The 24,405-nt window shown below is 42.6% G+C and overlaps 2 protein-coding genes and 1 non-coding gene across 4 annotated transcripts in view; 1 reads left to right on the top strand and 2 right to left on the bottom strand.

Moving 5' to 3' along the window:
- CTPS2 (CTP synthase 2) overlaps window positions 1-24,405 on the top strand; it is a 109,627-nt gene that overhangs the window by 56,015 nt on the left and 29,207 nt on the right. For both annotated transcript variants that reach the window (XM_018043919.1, XM_018043920.1), the window contains exon 14: window positions 14,390-14,486. In XM_018043919.1, coding sequence (XP_017899408.1) covers window positions 14,390-14,486 — 97 coding nt within the window. The remainder of the gene's footprint in view (window positions 1-14,389; window positions 14,487-24,405) is intronic.
- On the bottom strand, window positions 425-4,534 carry S100G (S100 calcium binding protein G). Its single transcript, XM_005701057.2, has 3 exons — window positions 4,443-4,534; window positions 3,805-3,948; window positions 425-686 (listed from the first exon to the last, which is right to left on the bottom strand). Exons 2-3 carry the CDS (start codon window positions 3,937-3,939, stop codon window positions 582-584), a joined length of 240 nt encoding a protein of 79 aa, XP_005701114.1. The 5' UTR covers window positions 3,940-3,948; window positions 4,443-4,534; the 3' UTR covers window positions 425-581.
- TRNAG-CCC lies at window positions 7,014-7,086 on the bottom strand. The gene has a single exon. It is a non-coding gene; the product is annotated as a tRNA-Gly (tRNA).

The raw sequence follows: 24,405 nt of genomic DNA, 5'->3' as shown, positions 1-24,405 counted from the left end.
CTGGACCTATGTTCCTTCTGCTTCCCCAGAGGATCAGTGATTGAAAAGGCACAGCTGGTGCTAGGAGATGACTTTAAAGACAAGTGTCTATTCTGTGAAGTCTGTTTCTTACTAGCCATTGACTAGAGTGAAATGTGAGTCGATGTTGGGAATGATGTGATCCCCTGCATGGCTGCAGAGGGAGAGCAGGGAGAGGGTTATTCTGGCGGACAAGTGGAGGAGGGGAGTTGGTTTGACTCATCAGAATTCTTTCCAAGTCTCTGCCACCATTTTTGTGGTTTTGGTCAAGATCATGGAACTATTCTGGGCCCTCCCCCCCTTTTTTTTTTCACTTTATAAATCTGTAAATTAGATAAAGGTTACATCAAATTAAGGTTACTTTCAAATCTAGTAAGCTCCAGGAGTCAGTACTTGACAAGGTGAGACATGTTTAAGGATTTTTTAATTCAGTAATTAGACCTCAGTGTTGGATCATTACAATTGTAAAGAATTAAGTGGCGACATTGATGGTTTCGTACAGAGTAGGACCACATCCCAGGCACTCTTCTTCCAGTACTGAGAATGATATTTTATTCTTTCCTTCACTGGGATATCTTTTTCACCAACACCTGGAATTCTTCGAAACTAACTTCTCCATCTCCATTCTTGTCTAGTTCTTCAAAAAGCTCATCGAGGGTGCTTGGACCCTGGTTTTAGACAAAAAGGAGGGAATAGAAAAGGGGGAGAAACAAGTCAGTTACTGCTGCACATTAAATTAGAGACACCGCGTCTATGTTCCAAGAAGGCAACTGAGTTTTTAGTCACGTTACTGACAGTGAGAGATGAAAAAAAAAAACCTTAGTTGTAACATTGCTTCATGTCACAGAGCTGGCTACCCCCCCATTAAAAAAATAACAACCAAGTATATCACATTTATTATTTGGAAATTAATAATGTATATTTTAAAATACTTGGTTTCCTTTGTAATCTAAATCATTCTTTTGAGAAGTCCCAGGGCTTCACTTGGCTGCCGAGGGGCCCTGCTCTAAGGTTTCCCTGGGAGCTAGTTCAGCATCCAGCTCCAGGGCTGAGCCAGCATATGACCAGGGGCTTGCTGTGGGCCAGCTCTGTGACAAAGCTTTTCCTTGGCCTGTGTAATTCTCCCAGCTGCCTTGTGGGGGAGATCCACATTATAGATGAGGAAACAGGCTTTGAGACGACTTGCCCAGGGCTCCCAGCTGGTAAGAAGGGGATTGGGGTTCAAACATTGACTCTAGAGCTCAACCCCTTGATTAGCAACCATCCCATTTTTTCCCCCAAATCATGTGTTGCAGCCCACTTCTATGCAAGGTGACTTTGGCTCAGTGGTTCTTACACCAGGTAGGTAGGCTTGCTGACCTTAGTAAACCCAAGGTGTTTGGGGGTTTTACTCCCAGAGCTTCCAGTTCACTAGGCTTGGAGTCAGATCTGAGAATCTATATTTCCAACAAGTTCCTGGGCAGTGCTGATCCTGAGAACCAACCACTCAGAGAACCACTGCTTGTTATCAAAACATCAGATCATGTTCAGCCCGACTCCCTTTTGACTAATGGTATTGCTGTAGTGACTTAAGCAGACTTAATTTTGTCTGTGCTGTAGGGGTGGAAAACTTTCGCTCCTTCCCTTCTGGGTTCTTTGGCTGGTCTATTAATTAAATCAACACAGACAGATTAACAGGAGAAAAACAAGTTTAATTACATACGTATGGGGTACCCCATAAAAATTTGAGACCCAAAGGGCAACCAGGTAACTGAGGCTTATATAACATCCTGAGCTAAGGATACAAAGGGAAGGAAGGCCATTCATAGGAAGGCAGAGATGTTTGGAAAACAAAAATTTAGCCTGTTATACAAATACATTTCTAAGGAAAAAAGGAATCTAAAGCAAGAGCTCTCTTCCTGGGACAGGCTCCCCTTTCCAATGTAAATTTAGGCAGTTGAGTGGGAGGTAAAGAGCTTTCCCTGAATCTTTTGGGTTTTGATTCCTTTTAGTTCAAAATAATCTCCATGCTTAAGTGGCATATTTCGGGGAGACTTGTTCTGAGCCCCTTCACTACCATAAAACTCTAATTGTAAAGCCATTACAACTCTGAATTTAAGGTAAGGAGTCTCTTTGGCAAAATGGTATCCAGGAAACCTATTGAAATAGCAGTTTAGTTTGTAAGTCAGCTTCAAAAAACTTTTTTGAATTCTGGTAGAAAACACATAAGATAAAATTCCCCATCTTAACTATTTTTAAGTATACAGTTCAGTAATGTTAAGTATGTTCACACTGTTGTGCAGCAAATCTCTACATCAAGGTATGTTTTAACCCTTAAGATTCCTACAAAGACATTTGACACTTAGCTATGCTCACAAGACCGCACTGTAAGTTAGCTATTCAACATCTGTTTTACAAAAAGTCTGTATGAAAATACAATCAGTACATGACTTCATATGTAGATTTTTCATAACTTACCACTAGTCATTCTACCTTTATCCAAATTAGAAAAGTCATATGTGCTTTTTATAGGAAATACATAAAATATAGAAAAATACAGAAAATTTCACCAGTCTTACCTTTAAAAACAACTTGACTAGATTGCCTAGGCTTTCCTGTCAGATTATTATTTTCTTCTTTTTCTTATTTTTTTTATTATTCCTATTATTATTTTTCTTCCTTTTGGAAAAATTTAAGAGTTTTTTGAAAAGTTAAATCTTTCTTAGAAATGTTGGTTTTTAATTAGAAAATCTCTTTTTCTGCTAGTGCCTTTAACTTTTTAAAAGTTGTTTCACATTTTAACTGTGAGAAAATTGATTATAAGGTCATCAAATTCAGCTACTTCACTTTTTAGTACTAGAAACAGAAACCTCAACAACTGAAACTATAAACCTCATATGTCATATTGGCAAAAGGGACATTTCTGGTTAAAATAAGAGAACCAGATTCTGAAGTAAGAGCTAAATAGGGACCAAGTCAAATGTAACAGTTAGTTGCACAGTTGCTTCCATTTTGAAGATGATTTTTAGTTCCAAGGGAAAGAAAGGGTATAGGAGCAAAGAGAATCAGTTTTTCCCTGTTTCTTATTGCCTCTAGATGCATTTTGATTTTGACAACTCTGGGATGGTTTTGATGAGAAACTTTATGGCTGGGGAAATGTAATCCTTTCCTGAAAGTTGTTTAGAAATATATTGTTGCTCATTAACACAAACTTAGGTGCTTAACACAAATGTAAATACTTTTGAAATAGAAATAGGTGTCGCAGGAGGGCAATTTATCAGCATGAAGCCAGTTTCCTTAACAGATTGCCAAGTAAGTGTTGGTCTAGTTGAGAGATCCTACCTGTAACAGAGAAGCACATCCAAGTCCAACTTCTATAATTGTACAGGTCTCTTTGTTTTCCTAAAGCTTGACACAGAGGTACCGAACCCAGACTGAAGGACTTAGTATGTTCGCTTGGCGACCTAGGGGTCTTCCAAACCTATCTTGGTAAAAGTACAATCCTGGCTTCTGTTTACTATCACTGGGCACCTCGGGAACTGTGTGTCAAGGCTGGGGGCGATAGACGGCAAAGCCCGTTCTTTCTAGGAGCTTGCCATCTGAAATGTAGCCTACCCCAGAGGAGGAAGGCATGCATTCAAGTGTCCTCTCTCAGGTGATGCTCACACCTTGGCTGCTGGGTGCTCTGCTCCAGATGGAGCTCTGATCAGTGTCATTGAGGACCTTAGCCTCTCCCTGAGTCCTCCCTTCTCCCTGTCCTTCCTACCATCCCTGCCCTGTCAGTGGACTCTGTGGTGGTGCACTCACCTTCAGCAAACTGGGGAATTCCGTCTGAAGCAATAGCTTCAGCTCCTCCTTGGACAGTTGGTTTGGATCACCTTCTTTGGCTGCATATTTTTCGAAAATGCCCTTCAGTTCTTCTGGAGACTTTTTGGCACTCATTTTGGTGTCCTGTAAATTGGGAAAACAATGAACTTAACAGAAAGCCAGAGTATTTTATACTGATGATAGCCAGCAGGAGTTGAGTGCTTTTGGGCAAGGTGAGAGAGAACAAAAGGGGAGGGGAGGAGATAAAAAGGAGGAGGAGGAGGAGAGAGGAGGGTAGGAACTGTGGAAATGGCAATGTACCAGTGATTGCTAATGAATGTGGTTTTAAAATAATCATCTTAGATAGTAGGTGAAATGTCTGTTCTTAGAGTACATCTGTTAGAAGATAGGCTTTGAAGTCAAATACTTTTACTAGTAATTATGACATTCTTCACTTGTACCTGATCTGCACACTGTAGGCTGTGGTCTTGAAGAAACCTGACCATAGCTTCTAGCCTCTTAAGTTACTGGTAATATCTTTAGATGGTACAAATCCACTTTTTTTCTAGACCATGATCTTTCACACCATTCTGAAAGGAAGCAGAAGGAGCTACTAAAAGTACTAAAAGCACACTTACCTGGCCGTTCAGCAGTGAGGCAGCTAGAAGAACCAAACAGGAGTGTGAGGAGCTGAGCCGGATCCTGTGACTTTTATAGTCTTAACAGACACACCACCCTGATTGTGAAATTTTCCTTTTGTTTGCCATTTAAGGGTAATTATTAATGGTTTTTGAAACCCAATCTTAAGACTGCATGAACTTCATAATTAAGGGCAAGATCCAATAAAGGGCCACCTTGATGGTTACTTAATGGTTCAGAGTCCCAAGGGTACGCTTGGATTCTTTACTCCTTAGATTATATTTTCTCTCCAAAGTGGAATTAGGATATTTTCTCACTGTTCATATTTCAGAAAGCTCAAATATGAATGGTTGGGTTTTTTAAAATTTAGTTTCCTATTTAGTTTTGAAAAACATAATTTTGTGCACATCAAGAAAAAAATGCTGAAATAAAAGATCTAATACTAAATAGTTTGAAAAAATTATGTATAGCCTTTAAAGTCCCTTTGTGCATATTAGGTGCTTAAATTATTTATTATTTATTTATTTGTTTATTTTTTACAAAGTTTATTCTTTCTTTCTTTATTTTTTACAAAGTTTATTCTTAAATGTTTCCAAGACAGCACTTCATTTTAGCTATAGATGGCAACAGATGTTATGGCAAGGAATCCACATGTTTACACAGAAATGGAACTAAGGGTCATCATTGCCTCAGACTCAAGGGATAGCTTACTTTTTTCCAGATTTCTTAATTCTACCTGTGACCAGGGAGCCTTTCCCTGAGGCCTTAGCTTTTAGCTCTTATTTTTAGTTTCTTCTACTCCACCTTCTGTTTCTGTTTGAATGCCTTATCTCATCCATCTCCTTGTCTTGCTTCTTGGGCTGCTTCAGGGGCTTCTTGCCTCCTTTGGGACTCCGACATGGCACCTGCCGCCCCTTCCCCAGACCCTGCCACCCGAAGCGGCTTAAATTTTTGAATAATAATGAGTAAAGTATCATCAAGAAGCAGGTTTAAGAAGTGGGGTGGGGGGAGATACACAATAATTTGTGATTTCATTTGGCAAAGCAATATTGCCGAGTAGCATGGTCTTTTTTTCTACTTTTTCATTATTTGTTGTTCCCATATGTGCTTTCTATTTCTTCATTGTTTTTCCTTGCCAAATCTATTTTGTTAATCATTCTAAAAACTTGTGAAAACAGTTGACTTACTTTTATTCAATTGGAATTACTTAAAACTTTTGGAACTGCCAGGATTTAAAATTGGAGACTAATTTTATTTCTCTTGGAAAGAGTTTCATGAAAGAATTAGGACATTTCCCAGGAGCATTATTCCAATACTGATTGTAACTCATAAGAAGGGGTTCCAGATCAACTTTAAAAGCACTTACAAGCATTTAAATACTTGTATACATCCATACTTTTATGGACCTTTTCTATTTTTTATTTATTTTTCTCTGACCCTTTGTTATATTATATACAGATTCAGGATTGAAATATTGCACTATATTTCTCTCTATGCTTTTTAGTTCTAAAATTCTAAGGCCTTATTTACCTTGAAGAACAAATGTGAAATCTTATGTATAGAATTTCTTGAAAGCTCCCACCAATCCTGAGCCTTGATCATTCCATGCATTTTAGCTGTCTTGTGTATGTTATTCTAGCCTTTATTACAGATTATTTGACTATGGTATGCATCAGTGGGGTCCCCTGTGGCTCAGATGGTAAAGCATCTGCCTGCAATGCAGGAGACGTGGGTTCGATGCCTGGATTGGGAGGATCCCCTGGAGAAAGGCATGGCAACCCACTCCAGTATTCTTGCCAGGAGAATTCCATGGACAAGAGAGCCTGGCAGACTACAAACATGGGGTTGCAGAGTTGGACATGACTGAGTGACTGAGACACTTCCATGCATGGTACTGACTGTGTGTTAACTCACTTCTTAAAGACAGGCATTTTGCTTTTACTTGTAAAATATAAAAAAATAGTGTTCTGATTTTGGTAATATATTTTAATCAAGATTTTAGAGAATTTCTCAGGTTTTTATACTTATGCTCTATTTTACCTGGGAAGAAGGAGGCTGTTGTTGAATGGTTATGAAAAGAAATATGTATTTCATATAACACATTTTTTTAAAAGATTCAAATCTACAGAAAATTTTTAGGAAAAGTCAATGAATACCAACCCAACTTTCGCTCAGATTTACTAATTACTAATTTACTAACATTTCCACATTTGCTTTCTTTTTCTATGGACAACCCTTCCCGCCTCAACCATTTGAGAATCAGTTACAGACATCCAGACAGCCACTAAATACCTCAGCATCTTATTTACTAAGGACAAAAACATCCTCCTGCACAACCACAGTGCATTCATTATCACAGCTTTTATTCACATCTCGTTAATTGTTGATATAGCATCTTAAATCATCTCTTAAATCATCTTAAAGCATCTCAAATTAGCACTTGTGAGCTAAAATCGACATGGTAATTGTTTTATTTCTTGAGTCTATATTGAAGAAATGATTTTTAAAAATATTTACTTCATTCCCCTTGTGGCATTTGGGATCTTTTCCTTGTGGCGCGTGGGATCTGTTTCCCTGACCAGGGATCGAACCTGGGCCCTCTGCATTGGGAGCACAGAGTCTTAGCCCCTGGACCACCAGGGACGTCCCAAAGAAATGATTTTAGTAAGTATATATGATCTTAATAACAGTATATCTATATGATTTTAACAAGTATATATTGTATGACATAATATATATAATATATCTATAACACATGACATATTGTATATATGACACATGTGTGAGCATGTGTGTATATAAAAGTAACTATAAGAAAAACATTTGAAACAATATTGGTTAACAATCTTTTAGGCTTCATATCTCTAGTTTCGAGGGAGGACCTCTGATTAAAACAGGCCCAGTGCTGCTTGTTGTCAGAAGTTAGGCTTGTAGTAAACGCCAACAGAGGGCTTGGCTTCTCTGGTGGCTCAGTGGTAAAGAATCCTCCTGCCAATGCAGGAGATGTGGGTTTGATCCCTGGGTCGAGAAGATTCCTTAGAGAAGGAAATGGCAACCCACTCCAATGTTCTTGCCTGGAAAATCCCATGGACAGAGGAGCCTGGGGCTATAGTCCATAGGGTTGCAAAAGAGTCCGTTGCGACTTAGCGACTGAACAACCACAGCAAACGCTAACAGAACTGGAAAAACACCCCACTGATCCTCTTGTATTGTTACTTGCTCACCTCTGCCAGTGACCTCTCTTGTCTCTTGTTTTTCTCACCACCTGTAGACTCAAGCATGGGGGTAAACCTGAAGTGGGAAACATGAAATCCACCAATAGAGATTCTTATGAAACATTAACTAAAAATGTATGGAGATGGGCGATAAATACAGGGTGTGTTCAAAAGAGTGCATTTTTAAACCAGAGAAAGCGGAAAAAATGACAGGCACAAGATGGGTAATGGAAAAATGGAGAGGCAAAGGTTATTTCACCTGACTGTTCAATTGCTTGATCTTTGGACAGACTTCAGTTTTTCCTAGGAAAGCTGAGAGTAACTTATTTTACAAGCTTGGGCTACCACAGACTTTGGTGGCCAGGTTACTCTACTCAAAGGCCACAACAGCAGTGCCTCAGAAAGCACCTCTGGGCTCCGCATAGCAAAATGGGTATGAAGTGCTGTCTCTGGGTTCGTGTTGTCTTTGATGCTGAGGTCTGGAAGAGATCCTGACTTCAAAGCTCTGCTGTCCCTAAAAGGGAGCCCTCTACATGCCTCCATGATGGCGTTCACCTTCCACTTCCAGCCTCTGCCCTGGGTTCCTCCTAACCCATGACTATTGAAGGCTGCTTTTTGTTTTTTGTTTTTTTTTTTTTTTTTAATTGGGCTTCCCTGGTGGCTCAACTGGTAAAGAACCCAGCTGCAATGCAGGAGACCTGGGTTCGATCCGTGGGTTGGGAAGATTCCCTGGAGAAGGGAACGGCTTACCCAATCCAGTATTCTGGCCTAGAGAATTCTAGGTTGCAAAGAGTCAGACATGATTGAGCAACTTTCACTTTTTTTTTAAGTTAAAAAATTATTCAGTTAGTTTATTTTTGGTTCTACTGAATCTTTGTTGCTGCATGGGCTTTTCTGTAATTGCGATGAGTGGGGGGCTACTCTCTGGTTGTGGTGCTCAAACATCTCATTGCAGTGGCTTTTCTTGTTGTTGAGCACAGGCTCTAGGCTTGTGGGCTTCAGTAGTTGTGGCTCTAGAGCACAGGCTCAGTAGTTGTGTCACAGGGGCTTAGTTGCTCCACAGCATGTAGGATCTTCCTGGACCAGGGATTGAACCCATGTCTCATGCATTGGCAGGTGGATTCTTTACCACTGAGCCACCAGGGAAGCTGCCACCACACATGACCTGTTAGCTCCAGAAGTTCTACAGCATCCCTATGAAGTGGATGCTCATGTATGGAGATGGGCAAGGACCCAGTCAAGGTCGCACATCACCGGGAACTGGCAGAGTTGGAATTAAAGTCCGAGGTCAGGCTGCACTCTCAGCTACCATGCCACCTGCCTGGTCCCAGGAGTAGGTTTCTGTGAGGAGAGCTGGTCAACAATGTTAGTGTGAGGCCCAGAGGTAGGACTTAGACTTGTGTCATAATCACACCTGAAGGTATGAGTCGTCTTTTCCTGGTGTAAATAACAGACCTTCTTTACTGATGGAAAAAACCAGATTTCAAAGGCTGGAAAATATGTTCATATTTCTGAGACTGCTTAATACTTTCACCTTTGTAGATTCCATCCTCATGCTGCCCTGAGGCTGCAGGGAAGTGCTGGCCCTGTATCACGTGTATCAGGTGAGAGTTGGGCTTGGGCCCAGTGTGCCTCAGCCTCAGAACAGGCCACTGCCCCTCCCCTTCTGTCTGCAACTTGATCTCAGAGACTCTCTATTCCATGTGGGCTCACTGACCAGTCCCTGGGCCTCCTCTGTTAATTTTTAATTAAAATCCAGGGAGATTTAATGATGGCGTGCTTGATCCAAACCTGGCACTGTGCTGAACTCTGGTGGAGCTAAAGAAGAAAATCTAGTCCTTGTGTGTGAGAACGCCATACCTTAGTTTCTGAGAGGAGATGCATATATGAAATGATTGAAGAGGTTAAAGTTGTATACAGTAAAGGACTGTATTAGATTCCTATCACTGCTGTAACAGATTACCACCAACGTAGTGACAACTTTACTTTTTTTTACAGGTCTGGAGCTCAGAAGTGGGTTGGTAGAGCTGCATTTCTTCTGGTGGCTCTAGGGGAAAATCTATTTCTTTGCCTTTTCCAGCTTCTAGAGACTGCCTGCTCGTGGCCCTTTCCTCCATTTTAAAGCCAGCCAGGTGGCCTCTTCCAATCTCCCTCTCTCCCTTTCACTCTGACCTCTGTTTTATTGTTACCTGTCCATCTCTGATTCTGACCCTCCTGCTTCCTCTTATGAAAACTCTGTAGTTACATTGGGCCTTCCCAGATAACCCCAGATAGTCTTCCCATCTCAAAAGCCTTAATTTAAGCAGGCTTGCAAAATCCCTTTTGCCATGGAAGGCAACATATTCATAGTTTCTGGGGACTAGGACTTGGACATCTTTGGGAAGCCATTATTCAGCCTACCACTTACTTGAAATGAATTAACAATGTGTAGGTCATTTCTTTGATAGGGTGAGCACAACATTGGTATTAAGTATGGCGTGATAAGGAGAACTGGAGGGTGCCCCTAAAGCAGGAGCCCATGTGGGATGGTGGGGAGAAGCCGTCTCAGGGGAAGTAGTGAAGAGGCGATATGTATGTAGTGGAGTTGTGGGGAGGGAAGCAGGGGTGCCATTGGCCATGGACTTGTCCAAGCTGAGGTAGAAACCACAGGTGAGAATATGTAGGAAGAGCATAGATGGTTCCTGAATGAGGTGGAACCTGAGTGTCACATGGGAGGGTTATATTTGATCTGCAATGATGGAGGCTATTATAGCTGGCTAGCTACTGGAGACAATCTGCTGGGAGATAGCCTCCCCGAGTGTCCCCAGATGAAATGTCCAGAGGCCAGGAACATGGGAGAAGCTGGGCTTACCAGGGCTCTGTCGGGTAGGTCAGAAGGCTTGTACTCTTTCTCACACTGCCATTTAAGAACTCCATCTTTGGGATTTCCTTGGCAGTCCAGTGATTAGGACTCTGTGCTTTCCTTGCTGAGGGCCTGGGTTCAACCCCTGATTGAGGAACTAAGATCCACAAGCCATGCATTGTGGCAAAAAAAAAAAAAAAAAAGGAATTTCATTTTTGATAAGGGAGCCTAACTTCCCTAGACTTTCTTGTGTAAGGCACCCAGGACTCGTGAAGTCTTAAAACCATTACACTTTTATCGTGGGCTGCAGAAATTTTGGTAAAGGTTAATTAGGGCCATGTTTATCCTTACATGACACTTTTACATCTCCTAAAGCTTTATCACCACCAATATTCGTTACTTATTGATCCTTTTTTATTTTTCTTCTAGTCTATGGCTTGGTTCCAAGAAAGGATGGATCTTTAGTGGGGATCACGTGACAGCTTGTATTTAGGCATGCTCAGAATGGGCAAAGGCGACCCTTTTTGCAACAGTAGAGACCTTTTCCTCTTAGATGCAAAATCTAGGGTATTTTAGAAATGTTGGGGATTAAAACTAAAGGATTTCTGAGATTCTTTTCTTTAACCACTCCAGTAATGATAAAAGATATGTTTTGAAACTGTGATGTTCTCCTGTTTCTCAGCTTTTTGTGGAAGGAATGCCAGGAACACAGATGATTTCCTTAATTTTGTTGCTGAATCAGGTCACCTGTAACCTGAGAGGCAGTCTTATTGTCATCTTTAGATCTGGTAGGATGGCCTGACACCTTTGCAAGGCAGATGGTTGGGCCAGGCATGGCCAGAGGTGCCCTGTGTTCTCTGCCGTCCCCAGCTGTCCCCTCCTGGTGTGTTTGTGTTCCCCCCAGCTGGTGCCTGGCCTGGATGTTCTTCTACTGAATGTGTGATGGGCATCCACTGGATGTGGCTTCCTGTTGGTTCTCGCTCTGCTTTTCTTCTTTCAGTGCTGTTCAGAGCATCATTCAGAGTTGGAAAGCTACTTCCATCTACTACCCTATCTTTTCTCTAACATTTTCTTGGCCTCTCTGATGGTTTCTATGGTAGCATATTTTAATTGGAGGGTCACCATGGCAGTTACACCTTGGGATTTCTTTCTGTGCTATCATTTCAGGAGAAGGTCTTACTTATTGCTATGAAAACAGTGGGGATAATGTGAACAAGTACCCTAGTAGAAGGAAGGCCTACATGATATATTTCACCATTTGGGACTTCAATTTGTATTTTCATTAAAGTAGTGCTGTGTTCAAAGTTGAAAGAGCCAACAATTGCAAAAAGTCTATAAGGAAAAAATTCAGTAATCCTCACCTTCTCTCTACCACCCTCCACTCTTATAGCTGTTTCTCTTGATATTTACCTTCATGTATCTAAATAATATTCTTATATTGCTCTTTCAGGAATTTCCAGACTTCCCCCTATGTTGGAGGAATATTTAAGACCCTTAGGCAGCCCTGTGCCCACTACATTTAGCTTTTGGAAATACCTCTTTTGGAAGTGTTTTCTGGCCTTGTGTTTGTCAGATTCATCCCAAGTAAGTAAGCAGTAAGGCAGGATTCCTGTTCTTAGTTGGGTCATTTGACTCCATTCTCAGTGATTTATACCAGAACAGTCCTTGAATTCCAAGCATGCTAATAATAAGTGAAAAAGCCACTCTTCCTGAGTGGAAAAACCCAGTACAGTAAGTAAGGGTGACTTGAAGCATCACATTACACTTACAAGAAGAAACCAGGGGAGTTTATTGCTGTAGTCTTCCTAAAGGGTTCAGATTGTCTTCAACTGAAGTGGAAATTGAAGCTGTGAATCAGTCTAGGGCTTCTTATGAGTCTGTGGCAGGTAGTATAGTCTTATCTGCTCTTTTGTAGAAAATACCCAAAGGGCTGGGCATTTATTAACAGCTCAGCTTTCTGAACTGGAAGCTAATGCCCTCTCTCACCTCACTCCCATAATACTTAATCTAGCTGTAATTAGCTGACCCAGGAAGATAGGAAAGATATGCCAAGGCCAAGAGCACTTCAGAACTGAGCACTTCATCTGCCAAGGCATGTCGTCAAGTTTTCTTCTCCACCCCTTCCCCTCAATGACTCTTACAGTATACTGGGGCCACAGGGTTCAGGTGGCTCAGAAAGTCCTGGGGCATTGATAAGATCAGACAGGTTCTTGGAAAATTCCAGTTGTCAAGGTTTCCTGTAGAGCATTAAGTGGTAGTTAAGGTATAGAAAAAAACAAGGACAGAAAGGTTTTATGAGAGGAAACTTGAGCAATTCCATTAGAGCAGGTTAAATCACCCAACTATAGTCTCTTTTAACAACTTTTAAAAGGTGAAGTAAAACCATAAGATTGTAGTGAACAGAACTGAGAAAATAGACCAATGATGAACCAGAACAGGCTTTTCATAAAAAATCACGTGTTTCTGGATTTCTGTGAATTAATCCTAAAGATAAATCTGAAATTATTTGTTCTGAGTTCATTCCGTCCTCCATGCATCCATTCAGTGCACACCAGCTGCCAGCTCCATGTGTGCTAGGGGCTGGGAATGCGATGGTAAAAGCGAAAAGCAGCCCAGCTCTTAGAGATTCACAGTCTAGCACACAAAGCACTCTTCACACAAACTGAAGGGGACACAGTGACAGGGAACATGTTGCTAGAGGACCCCAACTAGGCTGTGATGCCTGGGAGGATCAGCTCCCGGGAAGCTCGTATTGAACTAAGACCTTAAAGTTAAGGATGGATTAATTTAGGAAAAGAAAGTAGGGGAGTGAGAGATGTTCCAAGTCCTCCTGGTGGCAGGAAAGAAGATGCACTTGAACTGAAGGAGGGTTTGGTGACCAGCTCAAGGTGGGAGGGTAAAGTCATGGGAAGTGAGGCCGAAGGGCTCAGCTGGGCCAGTACCACGTAGTCACGGATTTCAAGCAGGAGAAATCCCATGACTACTCTGCCTGCAGTGTGCAGGGTAGTGAGGGGTATGTAAATGTGGGGTGTGGCAAGTTGGTGAGCTCTGGCTGCAGCCTGGGTGAAAGGCTATGGTAATGGGTGTAGTAGGAACTATAGATGGATACAGGAAGTCTGGAGTGGATAAGTGGATAGGACTCGACATGTTGGGTGTGAGGGATGAAGGAGAGGGAGATCCAGGGTGATGCTTAGGTTTCTGAGCTATGGGATATGCTAGAATAGATGATATATATTTTTAATAAAAGGAATCTTTCTAGAAGACTTCCCTGGAAGTCTAGTGGTGAAACACTCTGTGCTTCCACTGCAGGAGACACGGGTTTGATTCCTGGTCGGGGAACTAAGATCCTGCATGCCGCAGCGTGGGCCAAAAAAAAAAAAAGAAAGAAATCCTTCTAAAGATTTTCTGCAGATTAGTACAGTCGGCTCTCCATGTCCATGGGTTCGGCATCTGCACATAACAATAGCTGACTGTATTAATGCCATTTGCTTTTAGAAAATCTTTAGGAAATGGAGTGGGCAGCAGGAGAGGGTTATTATTATGAGGGACATGAAGACCAACGTGGAAGGTCCCAGAAGGCCAGAACTTGAAGTGTGAACATTGACCAAAACTGAGTTTGAATAATGACAGGAGGGAGGTCATGAAGATGTTCCCAGTAAATTTACCTGTGATTTGAATGAAAGATGAGAAGCAGAGATGAAAAGGCAGCATACTGTGAGGAGTGTATAAAAGCATAACCGTGTTTGAATAGGAAAATTGGAAGGAACGATCGAATTTTATTTTTTTAGGGAACATCCTTACTCGGTGAGCATCCCCTGAAAGTAAAGCTTGAAATTTGGAAAATAATGTTTTTGCAAGATCCAAAACTGGGCTTGTTTTGTTTTCTAAGGTGATTGATATGCCGGAGCACAACCCTGGCAATTTGGGAGGAACGATGAGGCTGGGAATAAGAAGAACTGTTTTCAAAACTGAAAATTCAATATTAAGTAAGTTTCTCAGATTATTTGTTTTCTAACTCGGGCAGGCATCATTTGCACAGCTGTGCTGGGCCACAGCCCTCCTGGAGCTCTCCCGGTCCACCCCCTCTCCCCTTCCCTGCCTCTGGCCTCCCGGCTTCTCCTGCGTCCCCATCCTCTCCCTGGAAGGGTTGGTAGAACACGCGTACCTGCCCCTTCTCATTTCCTCTCCCCCACACCCTGGCCGGGGGCTGCTGTGTATTTTACCCACGCTCCTGGAGATGACCTTGCACCGGGGCAGTCCTGGTTCCAGCTCAATTCTGGTGAATCCACTGTTCTCGCCACTACATGGAAACTGGCTCCCTGTTTAACTGTTTCATGTCTGACTGCTTTGAGCCACTAATTTCCAAACTTCTTGAGAAGGGGCAGTTATGTCTCAGAAGTTTATTTCTCTGTTCCCTGAGTAGCTCCAGCATGGGATGAGGAAAATATGATGTGCCTCAGTATCTGATATTTGCTGATCTTCTATACCCAATAAGGTTATTCAAATTTCTGTGGAACTTTTCCCTGTAAATTAAAATGATTTGAGAATAACTTGATGTAACCCAAAGCTCTTGATTCAACTTGATAAATGTATCTCGGTGCCTACTCTGTACCATGTGCGCCGCGCTCAGTTATGGAGAATTGAGTGGTGGCCAGGATAGACCACCACTGCTCACCTACCCCCCACTCCACCCCACCACCCCTGGGCCGGATACCGAGGCAGGAACCCAGATATCTCGAGCATCCAGCATGGTTCTGTGAAGTTATAAGAATACCTTAGGAAAATGTCTTCTTCACCTGAAGCGTAATAAGACTAGAAATATGAGTTTCTCCTTTAAGGCTGATAAACAACTTCTAAGAAATATAAAGCTTCCTAGCAAGAAAGAAATTTTAAAAAGGACAAGTTTCAAAGTGTACACATTTCCCTTCTCTCTCTGAATAAGAAGCCGGTGTTGTAAGAAATTTTTCTCTTCGTAGGTATTAGCAGCGATTCTTTGGCTTTCACGTGTTTCCAGATACTCTGAAACTTTGCTCAAATAGTGGTCTAAGAGGCAAAGATGGTTAGTGGGAAATTGCATCTTTTAAAATTGTATTTGCTGTAAAAGATCAGTTATAATTGTACTGAGCTTTTTGAAAAGAGCATTGTGTTCAGTATACTTAAAATTTTTAGCTGTCTTGATGGAAATAAGACTGATTTAGGATTTGTTTTTCTTTACAGTAGACATAAGAATAGCATTGATGATTTTTATGAATCTTAAACACACCACCAAAACTTGTTGCTTAATTAACATCTTTTGCCTGCCTTGAAAAATTTTTAAACAGCTTTATTAAGGTATTTATATACCATACAGTTCATCTTTTAAAATGTACAATTCACTGTTTTTCTTAAATTGTATTCACAGAGTTACGTAACCATCATTGCAGTCAAGTTTTGACCATTTTTATCACCTCAGAAAGAAACTTTGTTCCCTTTAGCTATCCCCACCCTTCCCCCTCTGGCCGATCTCTATAGATCTGCCTGTTCTGGATATTTCATGTAAATAGAATGGGATTTTCTGACTTCTTTCATTTAGCATAATGTTGTAAGATACATGTACACTGAAGCATGTGTCAGTACTCCATTCCTTTTTATGGGGGAATAATAGTCTGTTGTATGGATAGACCACATTTTGTTTATCCAGTCATCTGTTGATGGACATTTGGGTTGCTTTCAGACCTGCCTTAAATTTAAATTATGCTTCATAGTTTGCAAAAGGCATGTGAGTATATGAACTTATGGTCCCCAGGACCACAAGTTTTGCCTTCCCACCTGTGAGGTTTTCCACAGGTCTCCAAAAAGGTTGTGTTGGAGATATGACCATGGCTCTGTTGATTGTCGTAAAAATATAAAAATAAATATCACCGTAGTGTTTTTTTCCCCTATTGGCATATTTCTTTTGTAGGAGTTGTGGTTTTTTTTAAACCAAGCTGGCGTATTTCTTTTGAAGGACTTTTTCCCCCCTCTGCTGCTGCTAAGTCACTTCAGTCGTGTCCAACTCTGTGCGACCCCATAGACGGCAGCCCTCCAGGCTCCCCCGTCCCTGGGATTCTCTAGGCAAGGACACTGGAGTGGGTTGCCATTTCCTTCTCCAATGCATGAAAGTGAAAGTGAAGTCGCTCAGTTGTGTCCAACTCCTAGCGATCCCATGGACTGTAGCCTCCCAGGCTTCTCTGCCCATGGGGTTCTCCAGGCAAGAGGACTGGAGTGGGGTGCCACTGCCTTCTTTCCCCCTCTAGTCAGCTCATTTATTTGTAGGCTTTTGTTTTCCCTAATTAACACATTTCTGTAAGAATGGTACGAACAGGACTTCCTTGGTGGCTCAATGGTGAAGAATTCACCTGCCAATGCAGGGGACACGAGTTGGATCCCTGGTCTGGGAAGATCCTGCATGCCGTGGAGCAGCTAGGCCCGTGTGTCACAACTTCTGAGCTTGTGCTCTAGAGCCTGGGAGCTGCAACTGCTGAGCCCACACCCCTAGAGCTTGTGCTCTTTAACAAGAGAAGTCTCCTCAAGGAGAAGCCCATGCACCACAATTAGAGGGTAGCCCCCCTCACTGCAACCAGAGAAAAGCCCATGTAGCAACAAAGACCCAGCACAGCCAAAAAGAAAGAAATCAAAAATACATTTGCCTATATTGCCTATGAGAATATAGTTTGGATAGAAATCATTTTGATGCCAATCATTCATTTTAAAAATAAATACATTTATTTAGTTTTGGCTGTGCTACATGGTTTGTGGGACCTTAGTTCCCTGACCAGGTATTGAACCTGGGCTCCTAGCAGTGGAAGCCCAGACTCCTAACCACTGCATTGCAGGGAATTCCTGATGCTATTCATTCTTTATTTAAATTTGATTTATAGGCCAGTGATTGAAATGCTGTGGATTAAATGGAAAAACAGAAAGGTAAAGTTTTTTTTAGTAAAAGAAGTCCTACTTAGGACATCTGAAAGAAGTATTAGAAGTAGGACCAAAGCCTAACAATATCGATAGACTGGATTAGCTAGATTCCTAATCCAGGAATGGTTGGATTACTAAAGTGATTCTAATTTTTATCTTTTAAATTTATTTGTCTGTTTATTTATTTACTTTTGGTTGTACTAGGTCTTCTTTCATTGCTGCGCTCGGGCTTTCTCTAGTCGCAGCGAGCTGGAGCTAACTCTGTTGTGGTCTGCAGGCTTCTCATTGCGATGGCTTCTCTTGTGGAGCAAGGTTCCAGATGCACGGGTTTCGGTAGTGGTGGCTCCCAGGCTCATAGTTGTGGCTCGTGGGCTTCGTTACTCCAAGACATGCGGAATCTTCCTGGACCAGAGATTGAACCTGTATCCCCTCCGTTGACAGGCAGATTCTTATCCACTGTACCACCAGGGAAGTCTAATAATTCTCATTTTTATATTCATCAAGACCAATTCCTTGTTCTTCCTTAGTCACATATTAGTTCCTTAAGCGTTGTGGAAACTATGAACTTGATTTTTCTTTTTTTAAACCATTTTATTGAGGTATGATTGACATACAGAAAAGCTGTACATATTTTATGTATGCACTTAATGAATTGAACTTGAGTTTTCTAAAGTGGAGGTTATAGGAGTGAATTGGTTTGGACAAATGTACTACTAATTATCATTTACTCTTGTTTATAAGAAATGTGTTCCCAGAGGATCACTCCTGCCCTGTATTCTGCATATATGTGTTGTCTTTGTCTGCAAAGGTTTTTTCTTATTAAGGGACTAATGACAGTGTGTAGGGAATTGCCCATTGCTGGTTCAAGGGTATTTAGAAATAAGAGTTCCTGGAAATCTATCCTGAAGTCTCTACTTAAACATTGGAAGAGAGAGTGATACCAGCCTGTAGTCTATTACCTAGATGGTCTAAAGCAAGGGTTGTTAAACTTTTTCTGTAAAGGGCCAGATAGTAAATATTTTCAATTTGGAGTCATGTGGTCTTTGATGCAACTACTCAACTCTGTTGTACTGTGAAACCAGCCATAGGCAAATATGCAAATGAGTGAGCTTGACTGTATTCCAATGAGCCTTTATTTATGGGACCTGAAATGTGAATTTCATGAAATTTTCATGCATTATAAAATATTATTTTTCTTTTGGCTTTTTTCAACTATTTGCAAATGTAAAACCCATTCTTAGTTAGAAGGCTGAACAAAGTCAGGGAATTCCTGTTCTGCCCTGGGGTTTGCCATGGCTCACAGAAACCTGATCTAAACAAAAGAAGCACAGGCTAACTGAAGCGGGAGGCCTAGGCCTCAAGGCTGCTACCCTCCTCGGGAGCATTCAAGGACAGCTCCCTGCTTGTCTGCTTGCCTGTCTACATATCCTATTTAGTGACAGAATGAGTCCAAGAGGGCTTTCCGAAGCCATTTGGTCCAGTCTTTGTATTGATGCCTGAGGAAGCAGAGGGCCCAGAGGTGAAACAGCTCACTGTGGGTGAGTGGGGTGGAAGGCCCCGACTGCTCTTCTCATACCATTTCTAGTCTTCTACTGGAACACACGGCCCTGGCTCTACAACCCACCATTATGATCCCTCTCCAAAAATGAAACTCTTTAAATACGTATTTCAGGATTGTTACACTTGTCAGACACTTTAGATCTGTATATTTTATTTAAACATTTTAGACTTGTATATTATATTTTAACTGAGGTATAAATTACACCTCACTTAAAAAAACCACACATATTCTATCTGGTAGGACTTGTCTGCTTATAGTGAAACATTACTTGGTTGATTAACTCATTAGATGACTTTTGAAAAGTAGGGGGATACAGTGCAGGGCCGTTAAGTGTTAAATGGGGTGCTTTGAAGAGTGAGAAATGTAGAATGAGGTGTGGCTAGAGAGGGGTCAGGCTCAGGTAAGAGGAGAGCCGGAGAGAGCACTCTCTGATATGAGAGGGTTTTAAGATTTCAGAAATAAACTGTATCATTTTGCTTGTGACTCTCAATTGAGTGTGAGAGCTGGGGACATAGTAAAGTACAAAGCAATTCAGACAGTGTTCAGAGCTCTTTCAGGGGACAGCTGACAACTTGGAGGATAGTGTCTCCCCCGGCTTAATTTTTTTGGTCAGATCCCAGACCTGTTGCTAAGACATCCAGGAAAGGAAGCCTGTTTTGTCAATGTCAAGTGTGGTCTTTAAACCAAACTGCCACCCAGCAGAAAGAAAGAAAGTGGAGTCACTCAGTCGTGTCCGACTCTTTGCAATCCCATGGACTGTAGCCTACCAGGCTCCTCTGTCCCTGGGATTTTCCAGGCAATAGTACTGGAGTGGGCTGCCATTTCCTTCTCCAGGGGATCTTCCCGACCCAGGGATCGAACCTGGGTCTCCTGCGTTATAGACAGACGCTTTACCGTCTGAGCCACCAGTGGGGAAGCCACCTAGCAGAAAATACTCATTATTTCGACCATTCACATAGGATGTTTAAAAACTGCACAATCTAGTTGGGTGTGTGATGCTAGGGGCGCTAGAGTAAACCCAATTTAAAGCAGTCCCAAATGGTGTATGCAGTCCATGTAACTCTGCCCTCCAAGACAGTACCCTGGCCTTTAGAATCAGGAATGCACAGGGCTGGAAGCAGGGAGGGTGCTGAGGAGGCACTCTGGAGGCAGAGGAGGGAGAGAGCCAGCTATTGAGCACTGTGTGTGTGGGGCTGTGGAGTTTTTAAAATCCAATGGATGCTATTTTGCCCTCCAGAGGTGTCCAGTCCTGTGCTGGACGCAGCACGACATATTGGAAGGAATTAGGAGCAGTGCAGTGCCTGCAACTGGAGACCAGATCCTGGTGGTTTCCCAGCAGAGTTCTAACATGACCCTCATCCTCAGGACAGACAACATGGGGACGATGCTGGCAGACGTCAGCTGGCAGAGGAGACTGGGGAGATCCCCCTAGAGTGACCCTAGCCGCTAGCCAGTGCAGCAGAGTCTAGGCTGAGGAGGCCAGGGAAGCTGTCTGGACACAGCAGGTGGAAATTGAATAGTTTAGGAAAAGATGTAGTTCCTTCTGAGGACCTTGTCTGTATTTCCTCATAATAAGGAGGACGACTTCACTGAAAGGCTTTCTTCTGCTTTACTGTAAGAGAAAGAGATTTTTGTTTTGAGAGAACATAGGCGAGAGGCCAGTTAGGAAGGTACTGAGTGAGTCCCTGTACTAAGGATCTGGGTAAAATTCATGGCATTAGAGATGCAGAGTGGTTCAATCTCAAATTGGAAAAAATTGAAAGAGATGGGGATAAGAGGAAGAAATTTTCAGCCCAGAAAAACTGCCCTAGCTTTCTTTTCTCTTTTCCCAGTGTTGATAGAGAAAAACAGCTTCCAGTTCGTGGTGTGATTAGATTGTTAGGAAGTTTGAGAAAAAACCACGCTACACAAAAAACCTTGGCTGGGTTAATGAGGTGATTTAAAAAAGAGTTTGAAAAAAGTCACCAGGGATTTAGGGACCTGGAAAGGCTGTGCCGGGGTAAAATATTGTACTGAGTATTGTATTGGGACAGGAGTTTGAAAGGAGCATGGTGGGCTTTGGAAGAGGGGTGGGCCAGCCTACCTGCTTACCCCATGGATAGCACACACTCAGTTCAGTTCAGTTCAGTTGCTCAGTCATGTCTGACTCTTTGTGACCCCATGAATCGCAGCATGCCAGGCCTCCCTGTCCATCACCAACTCCCAGAGTTCACTCAGACTTACATCTTTCGAGTCAGTGATGCCATCCAGCCATCTCATCCTCTGTCATCCCCTTCTCCTCCTGCCCCCAATCCCTGCCAGCATCAGAGTCTTTTCCAACGAGTCAACTCTTTGCATGAGGTGGCCAAAGTACTGGAGTTTCAGCTTCAGCATCATTCCCTCTAAAGAAATCCCAGGGCTGATCTCCTTCAGAATGGACTGGTTGGATCTCCTTGCAGTCCAAGCACACACTAGGAGTGCTGTGTGTCTTAGCACACACTAGGAGTCCCTTTTCTCTCTGGCTGCTTCTTGCCGATTGCTGGGGCTTTCCCAGCGAAGTGTGTTTGTGGATAGGGGGGTTCACAGGGCTGGGACATGGCTCCGTTAATCTAAGGGATGAAAGCATTTATGTCTCCCTTATTGGCCCAGCTCTTTCTTGAGCACTTTACCTGTGGGAACTCTGGGAGTGGTTATAGCCCAGCCCCTGGAGCACACCACCCCATCAGAGCCCCCTCCAGCCCCAGCTCTCAGTCACTGGCTGTGGCTGCTTACCCTCAGTTCTGCATGTAGAAAATTGACATCAGAAGAGCTGCTGCCTCGTAGGGGGCCTTGTGAGGGCTAACTCAGTTATATCTGTGGGTCCTTAGAAGAGCGCCTGGCACAGGAAACACTATTCAAGTGTGGTGTTAGGATTGCTAATGGGGAGAGATTATTGTGTTGACCTATGATTCTCTCAGAGCTCGGGGTAAACTTCAGCGAGTGGCTTGCATTAAGAATGGACTCCCACAGGGACGATGGGAGGGAAGGAGAGGCCAGCCGAGGAGTTGTGGGCAGGCAGCCCCTTCATCTTGTGGGTTCTTTCCAGGCCCCCTGTTCTGGTTTCCTGGCTCCCAACCTGCTATTATGGTCTAGCAGAAGAATGCAGAAAATCTAAGAAAGAGTTTTGAAAATATTAAACTACAAAATTTGCATTTTCATAATAGAAAACTGAGATAAGATAATGAAAAATAAAATTAGATGTTTTCTAAAAATTAAAGGACTGATTTGCTAAAATCCAAAAGTGAAAAATGGAGAAGGAGAAAGATAGCAGCTGGCCCAGATTGTGCACTTTTTAAGCACGAGTCACTAGGACACGATGGGCATCTTTTTCATTTATCCCTCTCGATACTCCTGGGATCCAGGCGCATTCTGCACAAGAGAACAGCATCACACCACAGTGAAGTCACCTGTTAGAAAGTGACTGAGCTGATTTAAGAGCCTGAACTCTTGACCACCTTATTTTGCCAAATGGACAGACCTTAATCAAAGAGGGGATGGAAACCCCTGAACAGCTCCCAGAGCTGAGCCTCCTCATGCCCAGAGCCCCAAAACAGGCTTCCTCAGGTTTCATGGGGAGCATCTTATGGAGGAGAACTGGAGGTTCAAGGAGTGAAGACTCCATCCCTGGCTTCTGAAACCCGATTGAAACCAGGTGGTTGGCTTGAGAGGGACACTGAATCAACCTTGGATTGAGCAGCTGGGCCAGTAGGTCCAGGTAGGGAATGTGAATGAGTCACACGGCCAAGCGTAGGAAATGCCATGGCTTAAGCTCAACAATCAGTGGCTGTTACAGTGGGCCTCAGAGTTGGAAAGGTCATAGGGAGTGGTCAGGCCTGGGACAAGATGACAAGCACTTGACCCATCAAAAGAGTAACTGCTACAGCTGATAGTCACATGAAGAGCTGTGGATTCACTGTTGCCAGCCTTCTAAATTTTTAAGAGAATCTGGAAATCCAGAGTTTCTGAGAAATCTTCCTGATTTTTAAATGTTGGCAACTTATTTAAAAAATAAAAACACTATGTGTTTGCCAACACTGTGCAAGCCAATATACCAAAAATCTTCTCTCTGGGCAGCCTCTTGGGGGTCTCTGGATTAGACAAACAGTGGCAAATTCTTGCATAGACATAGAAAGCTCTAGCTCCTATAATGTCTAATTAGTACAGGACCAGGTTCTGGGAAGTCTTAAAAATGAATCAAGTTAAGATACCACTACAGCAGTTGAGAGATGTTTGTGCAAAAGCATGGCAAGTCTACCAAGAGAGAGAGGTAATGAAGCTCATCAGGTAGTGATTTTAGCTTTTGCACACTATGGGTGCAAAGCAAGGAGATCAAACCAGTCAATCCTAAAAGAAATCAACCCTGAATATTCATTGAAAGGACTGATGCTGAAGCTGAAGTTCCAATACTTTGGCCACCTGATGCAAAGAGCTGATTCACTGGAAAAGACCCAGGTGCTGGGAAAGATTGAAGGCAGGAGGAGAAGGGGATGACAGAGAATGAGATGGTTGGATGGCACCACCAACTCAGTGGACATGAGTTTGAGCAAACTCCGGGAGATGATGAAGAACAGGGAAGCCTGGCGTGCTGCAGTCCATGGGGTTGCAAAGTGTCAGACATGACTGAGCAACTGAACAACAACAACACGCTAGGGGGGATTTCTTTCAGCCCTCTGAAAATAGGGAATGTGCAGGCCAGGTGAAAGGTAAGGATCAGGAGGTATAGAAAAGGAGCATACGACTGACAGACTGACAGCTTCCTGGGGTAGTGAAGGTGGGAGAGGAAGGGAGGGTGGATGCAGATCAGGTAGGCAGGGCAAGGGGAGTCCAGAGAGGAGCAGAGATCACAGATGGGGGATGGGGCCATTACTCGGGTTCCCACTGAGGACAGATCTGCTGTTCATTAAAATGACAGAAACGGAAGCTGGGTTGCAAAGGGTCGGGATGAGGGGTTTGGATAAAGGATGTCTCAGAAGAAGTGGGAATGGTGGAGGCAAGAATGAGGATGTATACCTTTTACTTTAAAATTTTTAATTGTAGTACAATACACATAACAGAAAACTTGCTGTGTTAACTGTTTCTATGTGTACAATCCAGTATAGTCACATTGGTGTGCAACCCATCTGCAGAACTTTTTCAACTTGCAAAACTGAAACGTTTTACCCATTAAACAACTCCTGATTCCTCTTGCCCCCAACCCCTGCAACCACCATTCTGCTTTCTCTCTCTGACAATTTTATGACTCTGTGTGCCTTGTAGACGTGGAGTCATCTAGCATTTGCTTTTTGTAGCTGACTTATTTCACTTAGCTTTAAGTCCTCAGGGTTCATCCATGTGGTAGCGTGTCAAGATTTCCTTCCTTTTTAAGGTTGCATAATATTCTATTCTATGTA

This window comes from Capra hircus, assembly GCF_001704415.2.
Source record: "Capra hircus breed San Clemente chromosome X unlocalized genomic scaffold, ASM170441v1, whole genome shotgun sequence".
Taxonomy (NCBI): domain Eukaryota; kingdom Metazoa; phylum Chordata; class Mammalia; order Artiodactyla; family Bovidae; genus Capra; species Capra hircus.
The sequence above is the reverse complement of the archived record's forward strand: the minus strand, read 5'-3'. Positions and strand labels throughout refer to the sequence as shown.

Coding starts and splice junctions, on each gene's coding strand:
- S100G (XM_005701057.2), bottom strand. CDS start 3,939: ATGAGTGCCAAAAAGTCTCCAGAAGAACTGAAGGGCATTTTCGAAAAA. Junction 687..3,804: donor AATTCCCCAGTTTGCTGAAG/GTGAGTGCACCA, acceptor GTCTAAAACCAG/GGTCCAAGCACCCTCGATGA.